The sequence below is a fragment of the Oncorhynchus nerka genome, linkage group LG24 (genome assembly GCF_034236695.1).
Source record: "Oncorhynchus nerka isolate Pitt River linkage group LG24, Oner_Uvic_2.0, whole genome shotgun sequence".
In the NCBI taxonomy this organism is placed as follows: Eukaryota; Metazoa; Chordata; class Actinopteri; order Salmoniformes; family Salmonidae; genus Oncorhynchus; species Oncorhynchus nerka.
In genome coordinates, this window is record NC_088419.1 from 66655923 (window position 1) to 66682559 (window position 26637).

General features: G+C 41.1%; 1 protein-coding gene across 1 annotated transcript in view; it reads left to right on the forward strand.

Moving 5' to 3' along the window:
• LOC115108450 (inactive N-acetylated-alpha-linked acidic dipeptidase-like protein 2) overlaps positions 1-26637 on the forward strand; it is a 284052-nt gene that overhangs the window by 130655 nt on the left and 126760 nt on the right. The window contains exon 5 of the mRNA XM_029632794.2: positions 9049-9199. Coding sequence (XP_029488654.1) covers positions 9049-9199 — 151 coding nt within the window. The remainder of the gene's footprint in view (positions 1-9048; positions 9200-26637) is intronic.

Below are 26637 nucleotides of genomic sequence, written 5' to 3' on the forward strand. Positions count from 1 at the left end.
AGGTAAGTAGATAGATGGGCTGTTTACAGATGGGCTATTTACAGGTGCAGTGATCTGTGAGCTGCTCTGACAGCTGGTGCATAAAGCTAGTGAGGGAGATGTGAGTCTCCAGCTTCAGAGACCAGTGAGCTGAGATAAGGCGGGGCTTTACCTAGCAGAGACTTGTAGATAACCTGTAGCCAGTGGGTTTGGCGACGAGTATGAAGCGAGGGCCAACCAACGAGAGCGTGCAGGTCGCAATGGTGGGTAGTGTATGGGGCTTTGGTGACAAAACGGATGGCACTGTGATAGACTGCATCCAGTTTGTTGAGTAGAGTGTTGGAGGCTATTTTATAGATGACATCATCGAAGTCAAGGATCGGTAGGATGGTCAGTTTTACGATTGTATGTTTGGCAGCATGAGTGAAGGACGCTTTGTTGCGATATAGGAAGCCAATTCTAGATTCAATTTTGGATTGGAGATGCTTAATGTGAGTCTGGAAGGAGAGTTTAGTTTAGTTTTACTTGCGTTTAAGAGCATTTGGAGGCCACGGAAGGAGAGTTGTATGGCATTGAAGCTCGTCTGGAGGTTAGTTAACACAGTGTCCAAGGAGGGGCCAGAAGTATACAGAATGGTGTCGTATGCGTAGAGGTGGATCAGAGAATCACCAGCAGCAAGAGCAACATCATTGATGTACTGTATAAAGAAAAGAGAGTCGGCCCAAGAATTGAACCCTGTGGCACATCCATAGAGACTGTCAGAGGTCCAGAAAACAGGCCCTCCGATTTGACACACTGAACTCTATCAGAGAAGTAGTTGGTAAACCAGGCGAGGCAATCATTTGAGAAACCAAGGCTGTCGAGTCTGCCAATAAGAATTTTGTGATTGACAGAGTCGAAAGCCTTGGCCAGGTCGATGAATACGGCTACACTATCGATGGCAGTTATGATGTCGTTTAGAACCTTGAGCGTGGCTGAGGTGCACCCATGACCAGCTCTGAAACCAGATTTCATAGCGGAGAAGGTATGGTGGGATTCGAAATGGTCAATAATCTGTTTGTTAACTTGGCTTTCGAAGACCTTAGAAAGACAGGGTAGGATAGATATAGGTCTGTAGCAGTTTGGGTCTAGATTGTCGCCCCCTTTGAAGAGGGGGATGACCGCGGTAGCTTTCCAATCTTTGGGAATCTCAGACGATACAAAAGAGAGGTTGAACAGGCTAGTAATAGGGGTTGCAACCATTTTGGCAGATAACTTTAGAAAGAGAGGGTCCAGATTGTCTAGCCTGGCTGATTTGTAGGGGTCCAGATTTTGCAGCTCTTTCAGAACATCAGCTATCTGGATTTGGGTAAAGGAGAAATAGTGGGGGGTTGGGTGGGTTGCTGTGGAGGGTGCCGGGCAGTTGACCGGGGTAGGGGTAGCCATGTGGAAGGCATGGCCAGCCGTAGAGAAATGCTTATTGAAATTCTCAATTATAGTGGATTTATCAGTGGTGACAGTGTTTCCTAGCCTCAGAGCAGTGGACAGCTGGGAGGAGGTGCTCTTATTCTCCATGGACTTTACAGTGTCCCAGAACTTTTTTGAGTTAGTACTACAGGATGCTAATTTCTGTTTGAAAAAGCTTGCCTTAGCTTTTCTAACTGCCTGTGTACAGTGCCTTGCGAAAGTATTCGGCCCCCTTGAACTTTGCAACCCTTTGCCACATTTCAGGCTTCAAACATAAAGATATAAAACTGTATTTTTTTGTGAAGAATCAACAACAAGTGGGACACAATCATAAAGTGGAACGACATTTATTGGATATTTCAAACTTTTTTAACAAATCAAAAACTGAAAATTTGGGCGTGCAAAATTATTCAGCCCCCTTAAGTTAATACTTTGTAGCGCCACCTTTTGCTGCGATTACAGCTGTAAGTCGCTTGGGGTATGTCTCTATCAGTTTTGCACATCGAGAGACTGACATTTTTTTGCCATTCCTCCTTGCAAAACAGCTCGAGCTCAGTGAGGTTGGATGGAGAGCATTTGTGAACAGCAGTTTTCAGTTCTTTCCACAGATTCTCGATTGGATTCAGGTCTGGACTTTGACTTGGCCATTCTAACACCTGGATATGTTTATTTTTGAACCATTCCATTGTAGATTTTGCTTTATGTTTTGGATCATTGTCTTGTTGGAAGACAAATCTCCATCCCAGTCTCAGGTCTTTTGCAGACTCCATCAGGTTTTCTTCCAGAATGGTCCTGTATTTGGCTCCATCCATCTTCCCATCAATTTTAACCATCTTCCCTGTCCCTGCTGAAGAAAAGCAGGCCCAAACCATGATGCTGCCACCACCATGTTTGACAGTGGGGATGGTGTGTTCAGGGTGATGAGCTGTGTTGCTTTTACGCCAAACATAGTTTTGCATTGTTGGCAAAAAGTTCAATTTTGGTTTCATCTGACCAGAGCACCTTCTTCCACATGTTTGGTGTGTCTCCCAGGTGGCTTGTGGCAAACTTTAAACAACACTTTTTATGGATATCTTTAAGAAATGGCTTTCTTCTTGCCACTCTTCCATAAAGGCCAGATTTGTGCAATATACGACTGATTGTTGTCCTATGGACAGAGTCTCCCACCTCAGCTGTAGATCTCTGCAGTTCATCCAGAGTGATCATGGGCCTCTTGGCTGCATCTCTGATCAGTCTTCTCCTTGTATGAGCTGAAAGTTTAGAGGGACGGCCAGGTCTTGGTAGATTTGCAGTGGTCTGATACTCCTTCCATTTCAATATTATCGCTTGCACAGTGCTCCTTGGGATGTTTAAAGCGTGGGAAAACTTTTTGTATTCAAATCCGGCTTTAAACTTCTTCACAACAGTATCTCGGACCTGCCTGGTGTGTTCTTTGTTCTTCATGATGCTCTCTGCGCTTTTAACGGACCTCTGAGACTATCACAGTGCAGGTTCATTTATACGGAGACTTGATTACACACAGGTGGATTGTATTTATCATCATTAGTCATTTAGGTCAACATTGGATCATTCAGAGATCCTCACTGAACTTCTGGAGAGAGTTTGCTGCACTGAAAGTAAAGGGGCTGAATAATTTTGCACGCCCAATTTTTCAGTTTTTGATTTGTTAAAAAAGTTTGAAATATCCAATAAATGTTGTTCCACTTCATGATTGTGTCCCACTTGTTGTTGATTCTTCACAAAAAATACAGTTTTATATCTTTATGTTTGAAGCCTGAAATGTGGCAAAAGGTCGCAAAGTTCAAGGGGGCCGAATACTTTCGCAAGGCACTGTATATTTGTTCCTAACTTCCCTGAAAAGTTGCATATCACGGGTGCTATTAGATGCTAATGCAGAACGCCACAGGATGTTTTGTGCTGGTCAAGGGCAGACAGGTCTGGAGTGAACCAAGGACTATATCTATTCCTAGTTCTACATTTTTTGAGATGGGCATGCTTATTTAAGATGTTGAGGAAGGCACTTTTAAAGAATAGCCAGGCATCATCTACTGACGGGATGTCAATGTCATTCCAGGATACCCCGGCCAGGTTGATTAGAAAGGCCTGCTCGCAGAAGTGTTTCAGGGAGCGTTTGACAGTGATGAGGGGTGGTCATTTGGTCACAGACCTATTACGGATGCAGGCAATGAGGCAGTGATCGCTGAGATCTTGATTGAAAACAGCAGAGGTGTATTTGGAGGGCGAGTTAGTTAGGATGACATCTATGAGGGTGCCCGTGTTTACTGATTTGAGGTTGTACCCACCCAAACCTGGTGGGTTCATTGATAATTTGTTTGAGATTGAGGGCATCAAGCTTAGAATGTAGGATGGCCGGGGTGTTAAGCATGTCCCAGTTTAGGTCACCTAGTAGCACGAGCTCAGAAGATAGATGGGGGGCAATCAATTCACATATGGTATCGAGGGCACAGCTGGGTGCAGAGGGAGGTCTATAGCAAGCGGCAACAGTAAGAGACTTGTTTCTGGAAAGGTGAATTTTTAGAAGTAGAAGCTCAAATTGTTTGGGTACAGACTTAGATGATGCCATCTATTTTGTGAAGTGCACCAGTCCCTCCTGCAGCAAAGCACCCCCACAACATGATGCTGCCACCCCATGCTTCACGGTTAGGATGGTGTTCTTCGGCTTGCAAGCCTCCCCCTTTTTCCTCACAAACATAACGATGGTCATTATGGCCAAAGTTCTATTTTTGTTTCATCAGACCAGAGGACATTTCTCCAAAAAGTAGGATCTTTCTCCCCATGTGCAGTTACAAAATGCTTATTTACAATGATGGCCTACACCGGCCAAATCCAGACAAAGCTGGGCCAATTGTGCACTGCCCTATAGGTCTCTCAATGATGGCTGGTTGTGATACAGCCTAGATTTTAAGGGTCTCTGCCGGGATGTTTCAGGGTCTCTGCCGGGATGTTTCAGGGTCTCTGCCGGGATGTTTCTGGGTCTCTGCCGGGATGTTTCAGGGTCTCTGCCGGGATGTTTCAAGCACTGTGATGCAGTGCCTTAGACTGCTGCGCCACTCGGGAGCCCCTGTTCTTCCTCTGTAATATTTCTGTACAGCTGTTGATTTTAAATTATTAATAGAAGAAAAAAAGTTAATCGAAGTTAGTAGAGATTAAGGTTAGTAGAGATGGAGGAGACTAAATAGAAAACTTATGTTTAAAGTACTTTGCTTCCTCTTTCAAAATATTGTCTGGTGAATTATGGGTGACTCCGTCATTTGTAACCAGTTTCAGTCAATTCTTTTTGGTATCATTTTTCACTATATTCCATCCAGTTCACTTTATTTGTTTAATATATTACACTTGATCTTTCTTTAATTAGTCCCTCCATTGCTCTGTAATTTATTGTAGACGTCAACCCAATGATGATTTCATTTAAATGTTTATTTTGAGGAAACATATACACTTTTCACCAGGAAGTCCTTAGCATGCACACTTTTCTTCAGATGAGTTTGTTTGTATAAGTCAAATGTCATGCTCCTTTCTCTTGAAGGACAGGTGCTAAATGAAAAAGAATGGCTATGGATCTAGTCTCTAGAATTAACTAAATATAAGCTAACTCTTCCTATGAAGACCCTGTTCATAATGCATCGTAGACTCACTTGCTTTTGATCCATCCATAGTCATAAGAACAAAGGCACTGATTTTGTAATTAAAAAGCTTTTATCAGCCACACATGCCCTCATCAGGTTGTGATGTTGCCGAAGCGCTCTGTTTTCTCTCTCAGCACACAAGGTGTTAGAGGTTGTTGCCATTTAGCCAGAGGCCTCTGTGATTCGTGAGCAGGTATTACAATGCCAAGAAGGTTTTAAAACACAAGTCAAGCATTTCCAGATCCATGCAGAAAGGGATACTACTCTATGTCAGCAACTAGATAGAGTTTGCCCTGCTAACATTTCCCTGGTAGCGGACTACAGTCTGTTTGAATGCTACTACAAGTATCGATGTACACATGTCTGTAGACAGATAGGAAGGGCAGATAGAAAGCCTTGGCTCTGTGCAGACCTACATTTTCCTACAGTGTATATTAAGTACATATGCAATACAATCTTCTAATAAGATATAGGATAGTTACAGATTTAACACTTGTCTGTGCACATTTTAACAGTATGGGCTCTATTTTCGGATGGTGTTAAGCCAGCGCAATTGTCAAATGCACGCTCATTGGCAATTTCAACCTGTTAAAGACAGCACTGTACTACCCTTGCGCCAGGATTGGTAATTTACCTGTCTTATATATGCTTGCTTGCACTGAGGTGGAAGGGGTTGCAATATCTGAGGTGTGTCCTTAAAAACATGTGCCAAAGTGCCAATTTCAGGCAGAGCTGGTGGGGATATTTAAGACCAAACAAAGCTGGTGTTAGCAGTAACACAGTTGGTTATGGCATGGATTTTGACCACAGAAGCGTATCCTATTCAGTCATGACTCATAGGGCCATATGCGCATGGAACAGGAGAGATGTGCTTTTTGTGCCTGTAAACCTTGTATTTAGAAACATAAAAAAATGAATGTTTTTTTCCATTTCGTTTCATTTCATTAAAAACCAAGTCTCCCCTCATCTCAATTAAAACTTTTATTTTGTTCTGCCCAAGTAGTCAAGACTATCCATAAAGGGTTTTGCTCGTGAGACCGCTTTGAAATAAATCTTAATCACCAAAGCTTTATTAAACGTTAGTGTTTGGGAGCAGCAAAACAGTGAGCAGACATCCCCTTTTAATCTATGTAATGTATTATTTTGGATGTGCGTGAGCAATGCTGTTCAACAGCAATACTGTTCAACAGCAATGCTTCGAGTATCTTTCTAATCCTGGCCATGCATTAGCCAAGTAGCCTATCCATAAGGTTCTAAATGATTCTACTTCTGAGGCTTTTGCCTTCATGCTTTTGCATTATTCTCAATTCACATAGGCTTACCTGCAGTGCACACCCCATTCGGCTATTATCCATCCGCATTTCAAAAGAGAAAGTCTTGTCCGGTTACAAAAGACTGGATCCACCAAACATATTCAAATGATTCAGTCCTATAACGCTATATCAACGGATAATGGTAGGCCTAGGCTACAGTTGAAGTCGGAAGTTTACATACACTTAGGTTGGAGTCATTAAAACTTGTTTTTCAACCACTCCACAAATTTCTTGTTAACAAACTATAGTTTTGGCAAGTCGGTTAGGACGTCTACGTTGTGCATGACACAAGTAATTTTTCCAACAATTGTTTACAGACTGATTATTTCTCTTATAATTCACTGTATCACAATTCCAGTGGGTCAGGAGTTTACATACACTAAGTTGACTGTGCCTTATAAAGCTTGGAAAACTCCAGAAAATAGTGTAATGGCTTTAGAAGCTTCTGATAGGCTAATTGACATAATTTGAGTCGTTTGGAGGTTTACCTGTGGATGTATTTCAAGGCCTACCTTCAAACTCAGTGCCTCTTTCTTGACATCATGGGAAAATCAAAAGAAAAATTGTAGACCTCCACAAGTCTGGTTCATCCTCGGGAGCAATTTCCAAATGCCTGAAGGTACCACGTTCATCTGTACAAACAATAGTACGCAAGTATAAACACCATGGGACCACGCAGCCGTCATACCGCTCAGGAAGGAGACATGTTCTGTCTCCTAGAGATGAATGTACTTTGGTGCGAAAAGTGCAAATCAATCCCAGAACAACAGAAAGGGCCTTGTGAAGATGCTGGAGGAAACAAGTACAAAAGTATCTATAAGCCACAGTAAAACAAGTCCTATATCGACATAAGCTGAAGGGCCGCTCAGCAAGGAAGAAGCCACTGCTCCAAAACCGCCATAAAAAAAAGCCACTACGGTTTGCAACTGAACATGGATCGTACTTTTTGGAGAAATGTCCTCTGGTCTGATGAAACAAAAATAGAACTGTTTGGCCATAATGACCATTGTTATGTTTGAAGGCAAAAGGGGGAGGCTTGCAAGCTGAAGCACATCATCCCAACCATGTGGCAGCATAATGTTTTGGGGGTGCTTTGCTGCAGGACGGACTGGTGCACTTCACAAAATAGTTGGCATCATTAGGGAGGACAATTATGTGGATATATTGAAGCAACATCGCAAGACATCAGTCAGGAAGTTAAAGCTTGCTTGCAAATTAATCTTCCAAATGGACAATGACCCCAAGCAGACTTCCAAAGTTGTGGCAACATGGCTTAAGGACAACAAAGTCAAGGTATTGGAGTGGCCATCACAAAGCCCTGACCTCAATCCCATAGAACATTTGTGGTCAGAACTGAAAAAGCGTAGGAGACCTACAAATCTGACTCAGTTACACCAGCTCTGTCAAGATTCACCCAACTTATTGTGGGAAGCTTGTGGAAGGTTACCCAAAACATTTGACCCAAGTTAAATCATTTAAAGGCAATGCTACCAAATACTAATTGAGTGTATGTAAACTTCTGACCCACTGGGAATGTGACGAAAGAAATAAAAGCTGAAATAAATCCTTCTCTCTACTATTATTCTGACATTTCACATTCTTAAAATAAAGTGGTGATCCTAACTGACCTAAGACAGGGTATTTTTACTTCGATTAAATGTCAGGAATTGTGAAAAACTGAGTTTAAATGTTTTTGGCTAAGGTGTATGTAAACTTCAGTTTTCAAATGTATATCCTGCTTATTGAGAACGTACATCACATATCCAATTACATTTACGGGAACCTAGTATTTTTTATTTGAGGAGAAGTGCAATGCGTAAAGACATGTATAGGCCTATCCTCATTGATCCAATTGCAACTATGTTGACTGTCAACACAAACATATTGAGCAAACATCGTTTTTTTTACTGTTGTTATTTGTCCTTGCTGTTGCCAATGCTATTTAATAAACTGTATTGTATCAATCCACAATATACTAGGACAATAATATTTTGTGCCCCCTGCCGTATTGGAGTTGATGACAATGCAATGGCCGTCAATAACCTACAGAGCTTGAGACAAAGGCTTGCCGTATTAAGCCATGAAACGCGTTGATCGGCCAGTGAGTAGCCAAACTCTCGTCACACATACAATTTATTTATTCATCAAAACCTAGCCCTTATGCCCCACCGCCAACTATTGCGCTCATAATTCCTGCTGTGAAAATAGCAAAAATATTTCTGATATGTCCACGCACATGAATATGTGCACGTGTCCTCGTGAATAATTTATTCTGGGTGTTACTGTTATTCCTTCTGTACATCAAATGTCACAGATGACCTCTGGTTTAAAATACATTTCCACATACCTGTTCCCTTACAGTAATGTGCCACTCTCCTCCAGCATCCGGGTTATGTGATCTATGCATTTCAGTGCTATAGCTCCATCTCTAGGGCACAGTCCACATTGATGTGCATGGAAATGTCTGTATGTATCTGTCAAAGCTATCTTGGTGTCAATGCGATACAGTATTGAGAAGCTAAGAATATGGGTTAGCCTGTGTGGAGGAATAATAGTCAGTCTGTTTTCTGTATGTGACTGAATCTGTTTCTCTCTATTATTGCCTCTGTCTATTGTAGAATAGAACCATTTTATAAGACTGCTGTGTATATTTCTCTCCACAGATTTCCTTCCTGGCAGAGATGGGTTTCGGGGGTGTACTCCTCTACATGGACCCTTGTGACGGCCCCCGTGACCAGAGTCTGTGGCACAAAGCATTTGGGGTCACCCTGAACCCTGGGGGAGACCCCTCCACCCCTGGATACCCCAGTATTGGTGAGTGAGTGTAATGTACCCTCTCTCTGCAGATGATCCTGGATCAGTATGAGGTGAATGAATAAGTCATGACTGTCACAGCTCAGAGAGTGACCACAGAACACCCCATCCTCTACACCATGGGTATTCAACTCTTATCTTATGGTTTTCTGTTCTACCTGATAATTCATTGCACACACCTGGTGTCCCAGGTCTAAGTCAGTCCCTGATTAGTGGAGGACAATGAAAAAACGCAGTGGAACTGGCAGTAAATCCTTCTTAATAGGAGCTTCTCTGTATTCCCTCTTATGTTTCCTCTTTAGATGCTGTGGCATCTTGCACCATATTTGAAGGTCTAATGAGTGCACAAAGTCCTCAGAGGCACTCTGTGTTGATAATATACAGTTGAAGTCGGAAGTTTAAATACACCTTAGCCAAATACATTTAAACTGTTTTTCACAATTCCTGACATTTAATCCTATTAAAAATTCCCTGTCTTAGGTCAGTTAGGATCGCCACTTTATTTTAAGAATGTGAAATGTCAGAATAATAGTAGAGAGAAATATTTATTTCAGCTTTTATTTCTTTCATTGCATTCCCAGTGTGTCAGAAGTTTACATACAGTCAATTCGTATTTGGTAGCATTGCCTTTAAATTGTTTAACTTGGGTCAAACGTTTCGGGTAGCCTTCCACAAGCTTCCCACAATAAGTTGGGTGAATTTTGGCCCATTCCTCCTGACAGAGCTGGTGTAACTGAGTCAGGTTTGTAGGCCTCCTTGCTCGCACACGCTTTTTCAGTTCTGCCCACAAATTTTCTATAGGATTGAGGTCAGGGCTTTGTGATGGCCACTCCAATACCTTGACTTTGTTGTCCTTAAGCCATTTTTCCACAACTTTGGAAGTCTGCTTGGGATCATTTTCCATTTGGAAGACGCATTTGCGACCAAGCTTTACCATCCTGACTGATGTCTTGAGATGTTGCTTCAATATAGCCACGTAATTTTCCATCCACATAATTTTTCTCCTCATGATGCCATCTATTTTGTGAAGTGCACCAGTCCCGCCTGCAGCAAAGCACCCCCACAACATGATGCTGCCACCCCCATGCTTCACGATTGGGATGGTGTGCTTCGGCTTGCAAGCATCCTCCTTTTTCCTCCAAACATAACAATGGTCATTATGGCGAAACAGTTCTATTTTTGCTTCATCAGAAGAGAGGATATTTCTCCAAAAAGTACGATCTTTGTCCCCATGTGCAGTTGCAAACTGTAGTCTGGCTTTTTTATGGCGGTTTTGGAGCAGTGGCTCCTTCCTTGCTGAGCGGCCTTTCAGGTTATGTCGATATAGGACTTGTTTTACTGTGGATATAGATACTTGTGTACCTGTTTCCTGCAGCACCTTCATGAGCAGTGTGACGGCAGCGTGTTTCCATGGTGTTTATACTTGCATACTATTGTTTGTACAGATGAACGTGGTACCTTCAGGCGTTTGGAAATTGCTCCCAAGGATGAACCAGAATTGTGGAGGTCTACAATTTCTTCTGAGGTCTTGGCTGATTTCTTTTGATTTTCCCATGATATCAAGCAAAGAGGCACTGAGTTTGAAGTTAGGCCTTGAAATACATCGACAGGTACACCTCCAATTGACTCAAATTAAGTCAATTAGACTATCAGAAGCTTCTAAAGCCATGACATAATTTTCTGGAATTTTCCAAGCTGTTTAAAAGCACTGTCAACTTAGTGTATGTAAACTTCTGACCCACTGGAATTGTGATACAAAACTATAGTTTGTTAAAAACTTCTTAGGGCTGAGATCCCGCTAACTGGATCGATATGACAACAGCCAGTGAAAATGCCGGGCGCCAAATCCAATACAACAGAAATCCCATAATTAAAATTCCTCAAACATAGAAGTATTTCACACCATTTTAAAGATACACTTCTTGTTAATCCCACCACAGTGTCCTATTTCAAATAGGCTTTACGGCGAAGGCACCACAATCGATTATGTTAGGTCAGAGCCAAGTCACAGAAAAACACAGCCATTTTTCCAGCCAAAGAGAGGAGTCACAAAAATCAGAAATAGAGATAAAATGAATCACTAACCTTTGATGATCTTCATCAGATGACACTCATAGGACTTCATGTTACACAATACATATATGTTTTGTTCGATAAAAATCATATTTATATCAAAAAATCTCAGTATACATTGACGATTTATGTTCAGTAGTTCCAAAAACATCCGGTGATTTTGCAGAGAGCCACATCAATTTACAGAAATACTCATTATAAATGTTGATGAAAAAACAAGTGTTATGCATGGAACTTTAGATACACTTCTCCTTAATGTCAGATTTCAAAAAAGCTTTACGGAAAAAGCAAACCATGCTATAATCTGAGTACGGCGCTCAGAGACCAAACAAGCCAAAAAGATATCCGCCATATTGTGCAGTCAACATTAGTCAGAAATAGCATTATAAATATTCACTTACCTTTGATGATCTTCCTCAGAATGCACTCCCAGGAATCCCAGTTCCACAATAAATGTTTGTTTTGTTCGATAATGTCCATAATTTATGTCCAAATAGCTACTATTGTTAGCGCGTTTTGTAATCCAAAGTCACGAAGCGCGTTCACTAGGAACAGACGAAATGTCAAAAAGTTACAGTCAGTAGAAACATGTCAAATGATGTATAGAATCAATCTTTAGGATGTTTTTAACATAAATCTTCAATAATGTTCTAACCGGAGAAGTCCTTTGTCTGTAGAATTGCGATGGAACAGAGCTGTCTCTCACGTGAACGAGCGTCACAAGCTCAAAGCATTCTGCCAGACCTCTGACTCATTCCCCTCTCATTCGCCCCCACTTTACAGTAGAAGCATCAAACTAAGTTCTAAAGACTGTTGACATCTAGTGGAAGCCTTAGGAAGTGCAACATGACGAATATCCCACTGTATCGTCAATAGGGAATGAGTTGAAAAACGACCAACCTCAGATTTCCCACTTCCTGGTTGGATTTTTTCTCCGGTTTTTGCCTGCCATATGAGTTCTGTTATACTCATAGACATCATTCAAACAGTTTTAGAAACTTCAGCGTGTTTTCTATCCAAATATACTAATAATGTGCATATATTAGCAACTGGGACTGAGTAGCAGGCAGTTTACTCTGGGCACCTCTGGGCACCTTATTCAGCCAAGCTACTCAATACTGCCCCCAGTATTTTTAACTAGACATTTGTGGTTGAAAAACTAGTTTTAATGACTCCAACCTGACATCAACTGTATATGGTGTGTGTCTGCATGCGTGGGTTTATGTGTATTTGTGTCAGGTAGAGCACAACCAGGGAGAGAGTTAGGGAGATTGAATAGATAAGGCATTTAAAAGTTGCTTTGTTTGTTTTCAGATAATGACTTGACAATGAGGTCTAGGATTAATAGGAACTGAGTTAGTGGAAGCTGAAACTGTAAAGCCAAGAGAATGTCCAGGTAAACAATAACAGTGTCTAAGATATATATTACAAATCCCTCAGAAATTGATATAAACATAGTGATAATACTGAGTATATTATTGCGTGCATGATTCTGTTTTTAACGCTTGTCACTGCTACAGACAGCAGAGGCTCTCCTTACCGGTATCGTATCACATGAACAAGACATGGCTGCCGTGTTAGTGTGAGGCAAATTCACTCCCCTCTCTAGACTCTATCATCACTCTCACTTCAGTCTGTCACTGGGGGGCCTGTGTCATCATCTTTAGTAATCACTTCAGATGTCTAGCACTCAGCATGCCAACCAGCATGTGGCTTATCGTTACACACCAACCTGTCTTTAATGTCTCATATCATTATCGATAGTAACGACTCCAGTGTCAACACCTGCAGCTAGCAAAGGCCTCACGTGACTAGCATTCTATCATCAAAATACTCTCAGAAACCAGAGAAGAGGAGAATTGATTCAATAAGCATTAAAATGCCATTAAGAGCATGCAGCTTCTTCTCTGCCTTTTCTTCGTAGCTGCATAATGCATAATGAAGATATGATTGTTTCCATGACAATAGAGAATAGTTTCTTTACTCAGTTGATTTGTGTTAGTAATGTAGGCTGGCCAGAATCTATATCACAGCAGTGAGTCGCTGTCCATGATCCTGGTCTCCTGGTCTACTGTAGTTAAATCCTCACCACATGACTATGGTCTTCCCTGGCTCCCTTTCTATCTAGCCTCAGCCTCCTGACCTGCCCTGGCTGGCTGGCTGCTCGTTGGGGACGCGTCATTACTGTTGAAGTACCTTTGTCCTACTAAGGGTCTGGGTAACACGGTGGCAGGACACAGATGAGGCTGCTAACAGATGCCTGTACAGATGTTGGATGTCTGCACTTTCACCATTACCACCGGTTGCTGCATCCCATTGGACCACCTGTAAGATGAGCAAGTGATGGGAGAAGACACTTTACTACTCCTTACAGCCATCCCACTGGTCACAGACGTCATTCCAACGTCTAGTTTTGATTTACATTTGGTTGAGCTGTCAACCAATGTGAATTCATCGTGAAATCAACAACAAATGTCATCATGTCATTGGATTCAGGTTAAAAGTTGGGTGAAAAAAATCACTAAATTCGCTTACGTTGATGACTTTTTGCGAGTTTTCAGTTTTCTACGTTGATTCAACATCATCACATTGATTTTTTTTAATGACATGGAAATAACGTTGATTCAACCAATTTTTGTCCTGTGGGATGCTGTCTTCCATAAAATAATTACCATAATAATAAGTTTTGAGCAGATAAAAAAGTGTATAAATAATTTGAATATAAACCTTTATTTAGTCCATATATTGTAATGCAGATTTTTTTTAAATAGCCTAACGTTACAGCCATCTATTTGTCCTTGAATAGCCACAGCAAGTAATTAAATATTCATGAATCAATAGACTGTAGTGGTATTCAATACTTGTCATTTTCCTTTTTTGCTTTGATTCAGTAGTTCATTATTCATTATTTGGCATATCAGCAGTCTGTGTGTTGATTTTTCATTAGAGAAATCCTTGTACTATTATCGCTGTGCTGTATTGTCACATTGCCTGCTGGGAAAGGCAAAGTAAATCAAAGCACTGTCTTTTGAAACATGCTGTTTCTCAGTTTACCCCTGAATGTGAAAGCAGCGGTTGCTCACACAGAGGGAGCATGTGTAGGGAAGGAAATTGAGACATATCTGCCAAGACCCACCAAGCAAATTGTGTTTGCTTAGATATGTACAGCAGGTGTTCCTGGGCTGCTTTACATTACACTGGCATGTAATCCATCCCTGTACTGAGAGTTGTAGTTGAGCTTTGATATCCATGGCTTGGCTGTGTTCTGAGGGCAAAGGTTGTGTGCAGGGCACACCTACATTTACACTGAGTGTATGAAACATTAGGAACACCTGCTCTTTCCATGACATAGACTGACCAGGTGAATCCACTTGAAAGCTATAATCCCTTATCGATGTCACTTTTTAAATCCACTTCAATCAGTGTAAATGAAGGGGAGGAGACAGGTTAAAGAATATTTTTTCAGCCTTCAGACATTGTTTTACCTCTAGGCAAGTCAGTTAAAGAACAAACTCTTATTTTCAATGACAGCCTAAGAACAGTGGATTACCTGCCTAGTTCAGGGGCAGAACAACATATTCGATCTTGCAGACCTTCTGGTTACAAGTCCAACGCTCTAACTACTAGGCTACCTGTCGCCCCAGACATGGATTGTGTATTTGTGCCATACAGAGGGTGAATGGGCAAGACAAAATATTAAATGACCTTTGAAGGGGGTATGGTAACAGGTGCCAGGTGCACCGGTTTGAGTGTGTCAAGAATGGCGATGCTGCTGTATTTTTCAACAGTTCCCGTGTGTATCAAGAATGGTCCACCACCCAAAAGACATCCAGCACACTTGACACTCTGGGAAGCTGTGGGAAGTATTGGGGTCAACATGGGCCAGCATCCCTGTGGAATGCTTTCGACACCTCGTAGAGTCCATGCCCTGATGAATTGAGTCTGTTCTGAGGGCAAAAATTAAGGGAATTGAGTATTAGGAAGGTGTTCTTAATGTTTTGTACTGTCAGTTTACATTTACATTTGAGTAATTTAGCAGACTCTCTTATCCAAGGCAACTTCCAGGAGTAATTAGGGTTAAGTGCCTTGCTCAGATTTTTCACCTAGTCAGCTCAGGTATTCGAACCAGCAACCTTTCACTCTTAGCGGCTTGGCTGTGAACCAAATACACCGAATATTTCTACCCATTCAGACTGTTCCTGTTGTTTGAAAGGGATATATTTTTACATTTATTCCAAGAGCTTTTCCATGAACTGAACTGATGACTGGGTAGAAAAACAAAACAAAACCAGAAAGGCTGCTGGGCCACCTGAATATTTATATGCAAGTGAGGCAATAATTGGTTTAGGCATTTTTATCTGAAGCGTCTTGTCTTTTGCCAAGCCGTTGCAATTTCCGCATCCATTTGATTCAGTTGCCATGTTATTTATGTTGTTCGGTTTGGATGAATTTTCCAGCTCTGTTTACCAAATGATGACTGCTGCAGGCCATTAAAACGGCTGTGTGCATTAAAGCCCCACGCTCTTTATTAGTTGACTGCTGTGCTTTTGGGGAGAGGGGGGACTGATCGCATAATTGCATTAACCTTTAAAGTGAAGATGATGTTCCCTCTCTTCTCTCTCTTCCTCCTCACCACCATATCTGAGAGAAAGATAGTAGCACCGAACAAGTGGGAACTTCAAACAATTTTTACATGTTAATTTCAAGTCGCTGACAGGTGGGTCTATTCACATGGAAAGAATTGTGTCCCTTGGGTTATTTAGAAACCTTGTTGAAGTCAAAAGAAGCCTTTGAATAGAAATGTAGTAATTTGCATATTTATTTAAATAGGCAGCTGCTATGGGACGAATGTTTGATGCTTTAATGAACAAATGGCTGCCATTGCTATCTGGGAGGTACACGTCCTCCATGCAATGTCACTCATGGCCATCACAATGTGTCTCATCTCTTCCCCTGGTGTGGCTCTCTCATCTGAGCTACTCTCACTTCTTTCTCTACTAACTACAGCCAAGGATTGGGATGATAAGCCGCAGAACATATTGACAATTTGTAGTTTCAAAGGCCCAGTGCAGTCAGAAACATGATTCTCCTCAATTTTTTATTTTTTATTTAACTAGGCAAGTCATTTAAGAACAAATTCTTATTTACAATGACGGTCTACCCCGGCCAAACCTGGGCCAATTGTGCGCCGCCTTATGGGACTCCCAATCACAGCCAGATGTGATGCAGCCTGGATTCAAACCAGGGACAACAGTGACACCTCTTAGAACTGAGATGCAGTGCCTTAGACCGCTGCGCCACTCGGGAGCATGATGAGGTTGGAATAATGCTGTGAAATTGTAAAAATTATGATAATGCCATTTTAGTGTAAGAGCTGTTTGAAAATAAATGTCAGACGGTTTTGGTGGGATGGAGTTTTAGCTTGCCTAGTTAATAGACCAAAAAGAAAGAGTTCCAACCTCTGCCAATAACAGGTAGTTTTCAGTTTCCCCCTCCCCACTCAGACCACTCCCAGACAATCCTTGTACAATTGTTGCTTGAGAAATTGCTCTTGCTAAGAATCTATTTTTGTTTCTTTTTGACCATTTTAATTGAAAATAATTCATTGCTACCCAGAAATGTTTTGATACTGAGATAAAATGGCTGCATTGGGCCTTTAAATTAGTATTTACTTTTGAGTGATAACTAGACCTCACACCAAGCGAATGGTTTATTACTTGCATCAAGGTGATTGCGAGACCATATAAATTCAGTCGGACACCCTCTTGAAGTTTTATTTTTAAGTGGGTTGTGAGCTTCATTATGCCTAATTGCCTTTTTAATGAAACAATGCTTACAATGGAGTGTCACAGCAGTGCATTTGCATGTGTTTGAGTTGCATAATGCATGGGGGTTAAAGCTTTAAAAGCTTTCTCTTTGATTTATTAATGCCTCCTGCAGATATAAGTGGATTAGTTTTCAAATGGGATAGCATATGTTCACAGATTCACACTATTCTATCCACGGTTTATATCTAAATCTAATGCAGAGGATAGTTGGATATGTGAACACCAAATATCCTTTTCCTCACCCCAAATGTCCAAACAGCATTCCCATGGTTGGAGTTGTGAAGCAAATTGAAAGTAGGTGCACACAGTGTTGTGTTTTGGATAATTCATCCCATATGTAATTTTCAGCGCTTTGCCTAGGAGCGCGAAGATAATGTTTTGATTTAGGTGTAAAGTATTCATGAACTCCACTGACGTTCCCAGTCCTTCTCAACCTAATACAACTTCAAATCTACAGTATCTGCTGCTGTGACAGGTCATGGCCATTAGAAACCTGTCAATGGATATGAATGTGCGTGTGTGTGGGTGTGCACACTTGTCTATGACTCATAAATGCACTAGAGTGGATGTGGGGTTGCACTGGACTTCACTGGACATAATATTTCCTAAGGGCAATCCCTGGTTCACAGTGTCTAGCTTTCCTTTCTTAGCTCCTTTCCAGTGTTAAACCAATGAGCATTGAATGTGCATTCAAGCTTCAAATTGGCTTCTCTTCCACAGCCACCATACGATGCTTATAGGGATTAATAGACAAGCAAATACCACACTGTGTATATTTTACCTGGGATAGCGGTGTGGAGCTCAGTCAAACACATTATGGAAATGCTGCTTGATTTCTCCGGTGACTCACTGTTTGAGTTCAATAACAATGCAGTCAAGAATCTGAGGACTATAAGCAAGTTAGTGAAATGACACTGGCCGCTGCCATGTTTGTATTGTCACATTATCACCCAACAACTAGGCCTATGTAAGCGATCAACTTTTCTACTGCTGTGCTCCCATCTCATTTCCATTCCATTTCCCAAGTTACTCTCTCATGAGTTATACATGCAGCAGTTTAGGTATTAATCATGGTTGTGATCATCTACGCATACAGCAGAAAATAGCGTACATGTTGACATGCAGCACATGAATGTAAAGATAACTACTGTACATACACAGCTCCATGTGGCACCTGTTTTTACTGATGTTAATTTATAAGATATCACCTCACCATTAGTACAAAAGCCCCTTAGCATGTAAGCTTCAAAGGTAAAGAAGGTAATAAATTACATTGAGCATATCAGTGAATTTTCAATTAATCTCAATAAGATGTTTACTGTAACAGAAGGCACACATGCTGTGTATGTATTAGAGATGTGTCCAGAGGGGGTTTGAGCAGCAGCTGTTTTGGACTGTCTGTCCCTGAGGAACAGACAGAAATAGGCAGACATACGCTGTTCACCAGGTAATGCTGCTCAGCCACATCTTGGAAGTGGATCAGCTCTGGACAGTTTCACAAAGCACAACAGGCATAAAAAAAATCAGAATTTCTTCACACATGCGGGTGTCTTGTTATGCATTTAATGAGAGGGAGAAAGAGAAGCCTCCAGAAGGTCACCACTATTCTCAGCCTTGGCATGAGCACCGCACCACTCTGCCACCCTCTCATCCCTCTCTCATCCACTCTGCCTGGGGAGGGCTGGGGATACTCTACTCTGCTCTGTGTCAGACAGTGCTGAGGCCCCCTTCTGCTTCTCTAACGCCCTGCTGTGAATTTGTTCCCCTCAAGTGGCTGTGTACTGACCCTCATTTTACTCTGAGGTGCTGCTGACTGCTGCTAGAACAACTTCACCTCATTACCATGCAAAGGAGGGGAGCAACAAACTCAATGTCTTCTCTCAATGTGTTTGCCCCCTTCTCCAGCTCTTTATATTCCCCTTTATTCTCTCTCACTTTCTCTCAATTCAATTTCAATTTAAGGGGCTTTATTGGAATGGGAAACATATGTTTACATATGAAATAGATAATAAACAAAACAGTAAACTTCACACTTCCAAAATAATAAAGACATTTTAAATGCCATATTATGTCTATATACAGTGTTGTAACGATATGCAATATCGTTAGAGTACAAAATAAATATGGGTTGTATTTACAATGGTGTTTTTTATTTTCTTGTGGCAACAGGTCACAAATATTTCTGCTGTGATAGCACACTGTGGTATTTCACCCAATAGACATTGGAGTTCATCAAAATTGGATTTGTTTTGAAAATCTTTTTTGGACAAGTTTTAATATTGCAGATAAAATGTTGCTTTCATCAATGTAATTGTCTGCAGCATTTCCAATCCCCCATATATTTTTGGGGGAGAAATATCCATACAAACTCAAATAAACGTCCTCTCACTGTCAACTGCGTTTATTTTCAGCAACTAAACATGTGTAAATATTTGTATTAACATAAGATTCAACAACTGAGACATAAACTGAACAGGTTCCACAGACATGTGACTAACATAAATTTAATAATGTGTCCCTGAACAAAGGGGGGGTCAAAATCAAAAGTAACAGTCAGTATCTGGTGTGGCCACCAGCTGCATTAAGTACTGCAGTGCATCTCCTCCTCATGGACCGCTCCAGATTTGCCAGTTCTTACTGTGAGATGTTACCCCACTCTTCCACCAAGGCACCTGCAAGATCCTGGACATTTCTGGGGGGAATGGCCCTAGCCCTCACACTCCGATCCAACAGGTCCCAGACATGCTCAATGGGATTGAGATCTGGGCTCTTCGCTGGCCATGGTAGAACCCCTGACATTCCTGTATTGCAGGAAATGATGCACAGAACGAGCAGTATGGCTGATGGCATTGTCATGCTGGAGGGTCATGTCAGGATGAGCCTGCAGGAAGGGAACCACATGAGGGAGAAGAATGTCTTCCATGTAACACACAGCGTTGAGATTGCCTGCAATGACAACAAGCTCAGTCCGATGATGCTTTGACACACCGCCCCAAACCATGACGGACCCTCCGCCTCCAAATTGATCCCGCTCCAGAGTACAGGCCTCGGCGTAACGCTCATTCCTTCGACGATAGACGCGAATCCAACCATCACCCCTGGTGAGACAAAACCCAGACTCATCAGTGAAGAGCACTGTTTGCAAGTCCTGTCTGGTCCAGCGACGGTGGGTCTGTGCCCATAGGCGACGTTGTTGCTGGTGATGCCTGGTGAGGACCTGCCTTACAGGCCAACCAGCCCTCAGTCCAGCCTCTCACAGCCTATTGCGGACAGTCTGAGCACTGATGGAAGGGTTGTACTTTCTTGGTGTAACTCGGGCAGTTGTTGTTGACATCCTGTACCTGTCCCGCAGGTGTGATGTTCGGATGCACCGATCCTGTGCAGGTGTTGTTACACGTGGTCTGCCACTGCGAGGACGATCAGCTGTCCATTCTGTCTTCCCGTAGCACTGTCTTAGGCGTCTCACAGTACTGACATTGCAATTTATAGCCCTGGCCACATGCAGTCCACATGCCTCCTTGCAGCGTGCCTAAGACACGTTCATGCTGATGAGCAGGGACCCTGGGCATCTTTCTTTTGATGTTTTTCAGAGTCAGTAGAAAGGCCTCTTTTGCGTCCTAAGTTTTCATAACTGTGACCATAATTGCCTACAGTCTGTAAGCTGTTAGTGTCTTGATGACCATTCCACATGTTCATTAATTGTTGATGGTTAATTGAACAAGCATGGGAAACAGTGTTTAAACCCTTTACAATGAAGATATGTGAAGTTTACAGTGGGGCAAAACAATATTTAGTCAGCCACCAATTGTGTAAGTTCTCCCACTTAAAAAGATGAGAGAGGCCTGTAATTTTCATCATAGGTACACTTCAACTATGACAGACAAAATTAGAAAAGAAATCCCAAAAATCACATTGTAGGATTTTTTATGAATTTATTTGCAAATTATGGTGGAAAATAAGTATTTGGTCAATAACAAAAGTTTATCTCAATACTTTGTTATATACCCTTTGTTGGCAATGACAGAGGTCAAACGTTTTCTGTAAGTCTTCACAAGGTTTTCACACACTGTTGCTGGTATTTTGGCCCATTCCTCCATGCAGATCTCCTCTAGAGCAGTGATGTTTTGGGGCTGATGCTGGGCAACACGGACTTTCAACTCCCTCCAAAGATTACTGTGTATTTAGATTTTTACAAATTATCTTTGAAAGACAGGCAACTGAAAAAGGGATATTTCTTTTTTTGCTGAGTTTACATGCATACATACATACACCCAAATAGGATATATATATATATGTATATATGTGTATATAAGGCAATAAATGGGATATATATATACACACAACTCTGTGTTGTCGAATGTGTCGAACTGCTTTGCTTTATCTTGGCCAGGTCGCAGTTGCCTACCTGGTTAAATAAAGGTGAAATATATATATATTTTTAATAATACATATATATATATACATATGCACATACACATATACACATATACACATATATACATATACACGTGTACATATACGCACATATATATATATACATATATATATAGTTGAAGTTGGAAGTTTACATACACCTTAGCCAAATACATTTAAACTCCGTTTTTCATAATTCCTGACATTTAATCCCAGTAAAAATTCCCTGTCTAACTGACTCAGGTTTATACATACTATACACATTTTATATTTATATTTAGTTTGTTTTTAGTCCACACACACACACACACACACACACACACACACACAGACAGACAGACAGACAGACACGCACACACACTCCTCTGTTGTCTTTCCCCTGTGGACATGAAGGTTGGAGGTGGAACTATCGGAGGCAACAATATTAATGAATTATTTACTTATTTTCACTTCTCTCTAATTAAACTGCCCCATTCTCCCTCCTGGCCATTGGCCCCTGTTTTTCCTCTGAGACATTTCCATAGTTTAGCCTCAGCAAATGCAGAATTACTTTACCCCACATGAATTTGATGTGACTCTCTGAGAGCCCCTCTGGTCCTAAATCTATTGCTCTAAATCTGAGGTGGGGAAGATTATTACCTGTTGTTGGTTTAGGATTTACAATTGACTCCGGCCTGAAGATGGAATTGGAATGAAGCAACCATACTGACTAGTGGTTGATTGAAGTAGGCAAACTAGAGGGAAACTGGTGTTCTAAGTGCCCTGCCTCTTCAAATGGTCCTTGTGCACTCTGTGTAGGTGATAAGCATAGTGTATAGCAGAGCTACCTTCAGGTTGTGTAGCCCTGAGGCAGGAAGGCCAACAACACATGTTAACACTGTACTGTAGCCACACTGTGAAAAAGCCCTGAAGCTCTGCAGAGAGTTGTCAGGGGACAGAGGAATATAACTGGATGGGGGAAACAAGTGAGAACATGCAATCATATCCCTGGAGATAACTTCCGTTATGTTAGACAGAAATAACTTCCTTTATGTTAACATTTCCGCTGAAGACAAAGTAAGAACTTGTGTGTTGACCTCTTTTTTATAATTTGTATATGATAAATTCTACATAGTTGATCTTTCAAATCATTGCTAGGTTAGCTTTTATCTTGTAAATGTGTATGCCACCTTTACTATGTCTTGTTTTCTTCCAATCAGCTTTTAGGACATTTCTCACAGGGCTCCAGAAATGGACCAATCACATATTATGGGTCATAACCTTGTTATGAACCTCGTTCTGATATGTCTTAATTTCTTATCCTTTTTTAAACTGTTGCATTATGTGTGTATTGTTATTGTATTGCTAGATATTGCTGCATTGTTGGAGCTAGAATCATAAGCATTTCGCTGCACCTACGATAACATCTGCAAAACTGTGTACGCAACCAATAAACGTTGAATTGATTTTTAACATCATAAGAAGGGACATTCACCAGTTGGTCTTTCTTTGATTTGTCAAGTTTAAATTCATTGAAGTGGAATTTAGAAATACAGTACCACATATTGACCAGATAATATCAAAAGCACAACACAATATTATCAAAATACCCAGATACAAAAGTATAGCAAACTCTCAAACTAGCATCTTAAGCATTTTACCTTATCCATCTCTGTGACATTGGTCCCAAAGTAAGTCTAATGTCTGTGAGTAGAGGCATTCGTTTGTAATGTTTTGGTGTTGCCCTAGTGAGTACATGGGCGGGGGGTGAGTGTCATTAAGCTATCATTAAAATGCCATCATCATTAAGTGAGGATTGTCAAATCCCCAGGTCTGGTTATATTGCATCATATGTGCATCAAAACACAATAAAAGTCCATTAAAAAACAATACATTTTAACTGTCCCAAAAGAGCCACAGAATGTGAGAGTCACCACTGAGGTGTTTTAAGTACCTAGTTTAGCTTTAACTTAAAGGACCCTTGTTTGTGGATGTGGTGTGTATATACTGCGCATATACTAAGTATTAGACAGGAAAAATGACTTTGTAACAATTTGAACCTAAATGAAAAAGAGCAACCTCTAAAACTCTTTTGTACTTATAGCGATAGCATTTTCTTTAAGTTGCCCAACACCCCCTTATTTGAAGCAGTCCATCTGCTGTTCTTTTTAGCTATCATTCCAGCTCTTTGCTGATTTGTTTTTGGTTCAATTGAGATCATTCAGTATACTTTTTAATAACTCTAATGTAATATTATGAAAGATGTGATGAATAACTAGAACTAAAGACACTTACATCATTGGCTGAATAATAAAGGTTTTACATTTGCTTTATGAGTAGTGCATGACCCTGGGGTGGCAACACATACAACAAGTGATTTAAATGGGGCATTCTTTATTCTGATTGTTTTATACGGTTCAATAAAACTTTAACCAAAAATATTTCCTGCAATCAATTGAGGTCATTTCCACACTGCCGCGTAGGGCTGCACAATATGGGCAAACAATATAAGCCTAATTTAAAACCAAATATGTGACTGACCGGCTCAGATCGGTCTTATGTAGCAAAATTGGAAATTGTGTTTTTTACATTGGATAAAAGTAGAGACTCAGAGCTACAAAATGGTATATTATACACTACAGTTGAGGAACAGTGGGAAAGTCATTTTGCTTTGAATGTTTTGGTACTACCACTGGCGAGCCCTTCTTTGTCTACACCCAAGCTTTAGCCCAACCCATCTCTTTAACGGTTGATCCGAGTGTTCTGTACTAACAGCAGTCAAGCACCCAAGCTACCTAGCTAGCTACTTCGAGATTCAAATGAGAGAACAGCTCACTGAACATTACTCGCCCTAGCAGAGCTGGTTAGGCTGTTATGTTATCCAGAGCATTGGTGACTGCAACCGTGCTGTTAGAGCATTTCGCTCTCGGGGCATTCAGAGCGCATACCAGATGCTCTGGCCGAGGAGTAGGGTAGATCTGAACATTCTGACCTCACAACGGCAGTCAAGCACCCAAGCTAACTGGCTAACATTGGCTACCTTGCTAGCTACTTCCAGACTCAAATGAGAGAACAGCTCACTGAACATTACTCACCCTAGCAGAGCTGGTTAGGCTTTCATGTTTTCCAGAGCGTTGGTGACTGTAACTGTGCTGCTGGCAATTTATTTATGCTTTTTTGCCGGACGTTTACATTTAAGTCATTTTAGTACTGACACCGGCCATATTCAACGGGTGTTGAGCATTCGTATATTCATTGGTTATTCTGCACTCTACCACTCTCAGACTAGAGTATTTTGTTAAGACATATAGCTAGCTAGCTAGGTAAACAATGAACCATAATCCCAACTCCTGATTTTACTATCCTGCATGAATCTGCAGATAGCTAACCAACCAGGTTCAATGTTAGCTAGCTAACATTAGGCTATAACTAGTCAAGCAAATGGCTCTGAGATATGAATAATAAGATCATAGTGTAACGTTAGCTAGCGAGGCAGCCATCAAACGTTAGTTAGCTAGCTAACAGTACACTTTAACTTGAAATGAAAAGACTTTATGTCAAAAAATAGATGTGTCATATCTGAAAATGTAGCTAGCTAGACTATGTACATCATGGATGGACACGTCTCCTGTCGAATGCCATGGTTGCCCTTAGTTTGAAGATGTAATCTGGAGACAGGTGTTTTCACCAAAACTTGGTCCTCCAGAAAGTGGAGAGCAACACCAATGCAGTTCTACTAAGCAATATATATATATATATATATAAAAAGCTGCCTTAGACAGGATTTGCTACACATACTAACCAGCTCAAATAGACAGAAGCATGATATATGGCAGACCAATCTGAACTCATCTCTCGGCATGTCCAGCCCACTCATTATCTCAGCCAATCATGGCTAGCAGGAAGGTTGCTGTCATTTTCTGTGGCTAAACCAACTAGGCTTGTAATTAAACAATTGTATTTGTATTTACAGATGACATACAAGTTTGTTATTAAGGCACATGAAAGTTCCCATGTTTGAGAAGGCATTTCTGCCGCACAAAAAATGCCTTTTGATTAAAAAAAAGTTTACTTTCAAACTGTCATGTATTGTCATATTATGTCTTGTTCCTGTTCTTTCTCTTCACTCCGTCTCCCTCTGCTGGTCGTATTAGGTTACCTTCTCTTCCTTTCCTTCCCCCAGCTGTTCCTCATCTTCTCTAACTACCTCGTTCACCCTTTTCCCACCTGTTCCCTTTTTCCCTCTGATTAGGTCTCTATTTCTCTCTCTGTTCCTGCTTCTGTCTTTGTCAGATTCTCGTTTGAGTTTCTCATGCCAGAACCAAACTATCGTCTCATTTGCTTCACCCTTGTCCCGTCCTGTCGGAATCTGCCTGTTCATCTGATGCTACGTGTGATCAGGTACCTCTGTCCTCTACAACCCGCGCCTACCCAGAGAGACCAGCAGTCTGTCGCCGCTAACCCTGCTATTCTCCTCTGCTGCTAAGAAGGGGACTCTTCTGTAAATATCAGAGGACTTTATGATTTATTTGTCGCCCTCTCTGCGGGTTGTCTATTTTGCCATTCTATACATCTGAAGAGGATCTATGTCTTCCCTGTGTTTTGACATTAAAGGACTCTGTTTTTGTTAAACCGCTTTTGGGTCCTCACTCACCTGCATAACACAAACGGCTCTTCTGTGAAGTAGTGACCAGCGACATACGCCTAGTTTCCTGAAACAGGTCACATATTGTTTGCAATTTGACTTGCGATTTAGATCAAAACACTTGGTGAACTGTTGGAATCATGGAAATAGAATGATTATTGTAATTCTATAGTTAGAGTATAATAGCTGTCACTTTGACATGACAACGACTGAAAGATCCAGGGAGGAGTTATTGTGACAGGGTTGGAAACAAAATGTTGGTAAGTGTTTTCCAGGGGACCATAATTAGATGTTACCTATATCAAACAAACCAAACACTGAAATACAGTCATAGAAGGTAGAGTAAAAACCTAAACCGTTCCATGCATTGATACCGGTATATAGTACAATACAGTAAACCGTGCAGCCCTAGTTATCAAATCAAATCAAATCAAATTTGTCACATACACATGGTTAGTAGATGTTAATGCGAGTGTTTCGAAATGCTTGTGCTTCTAGTT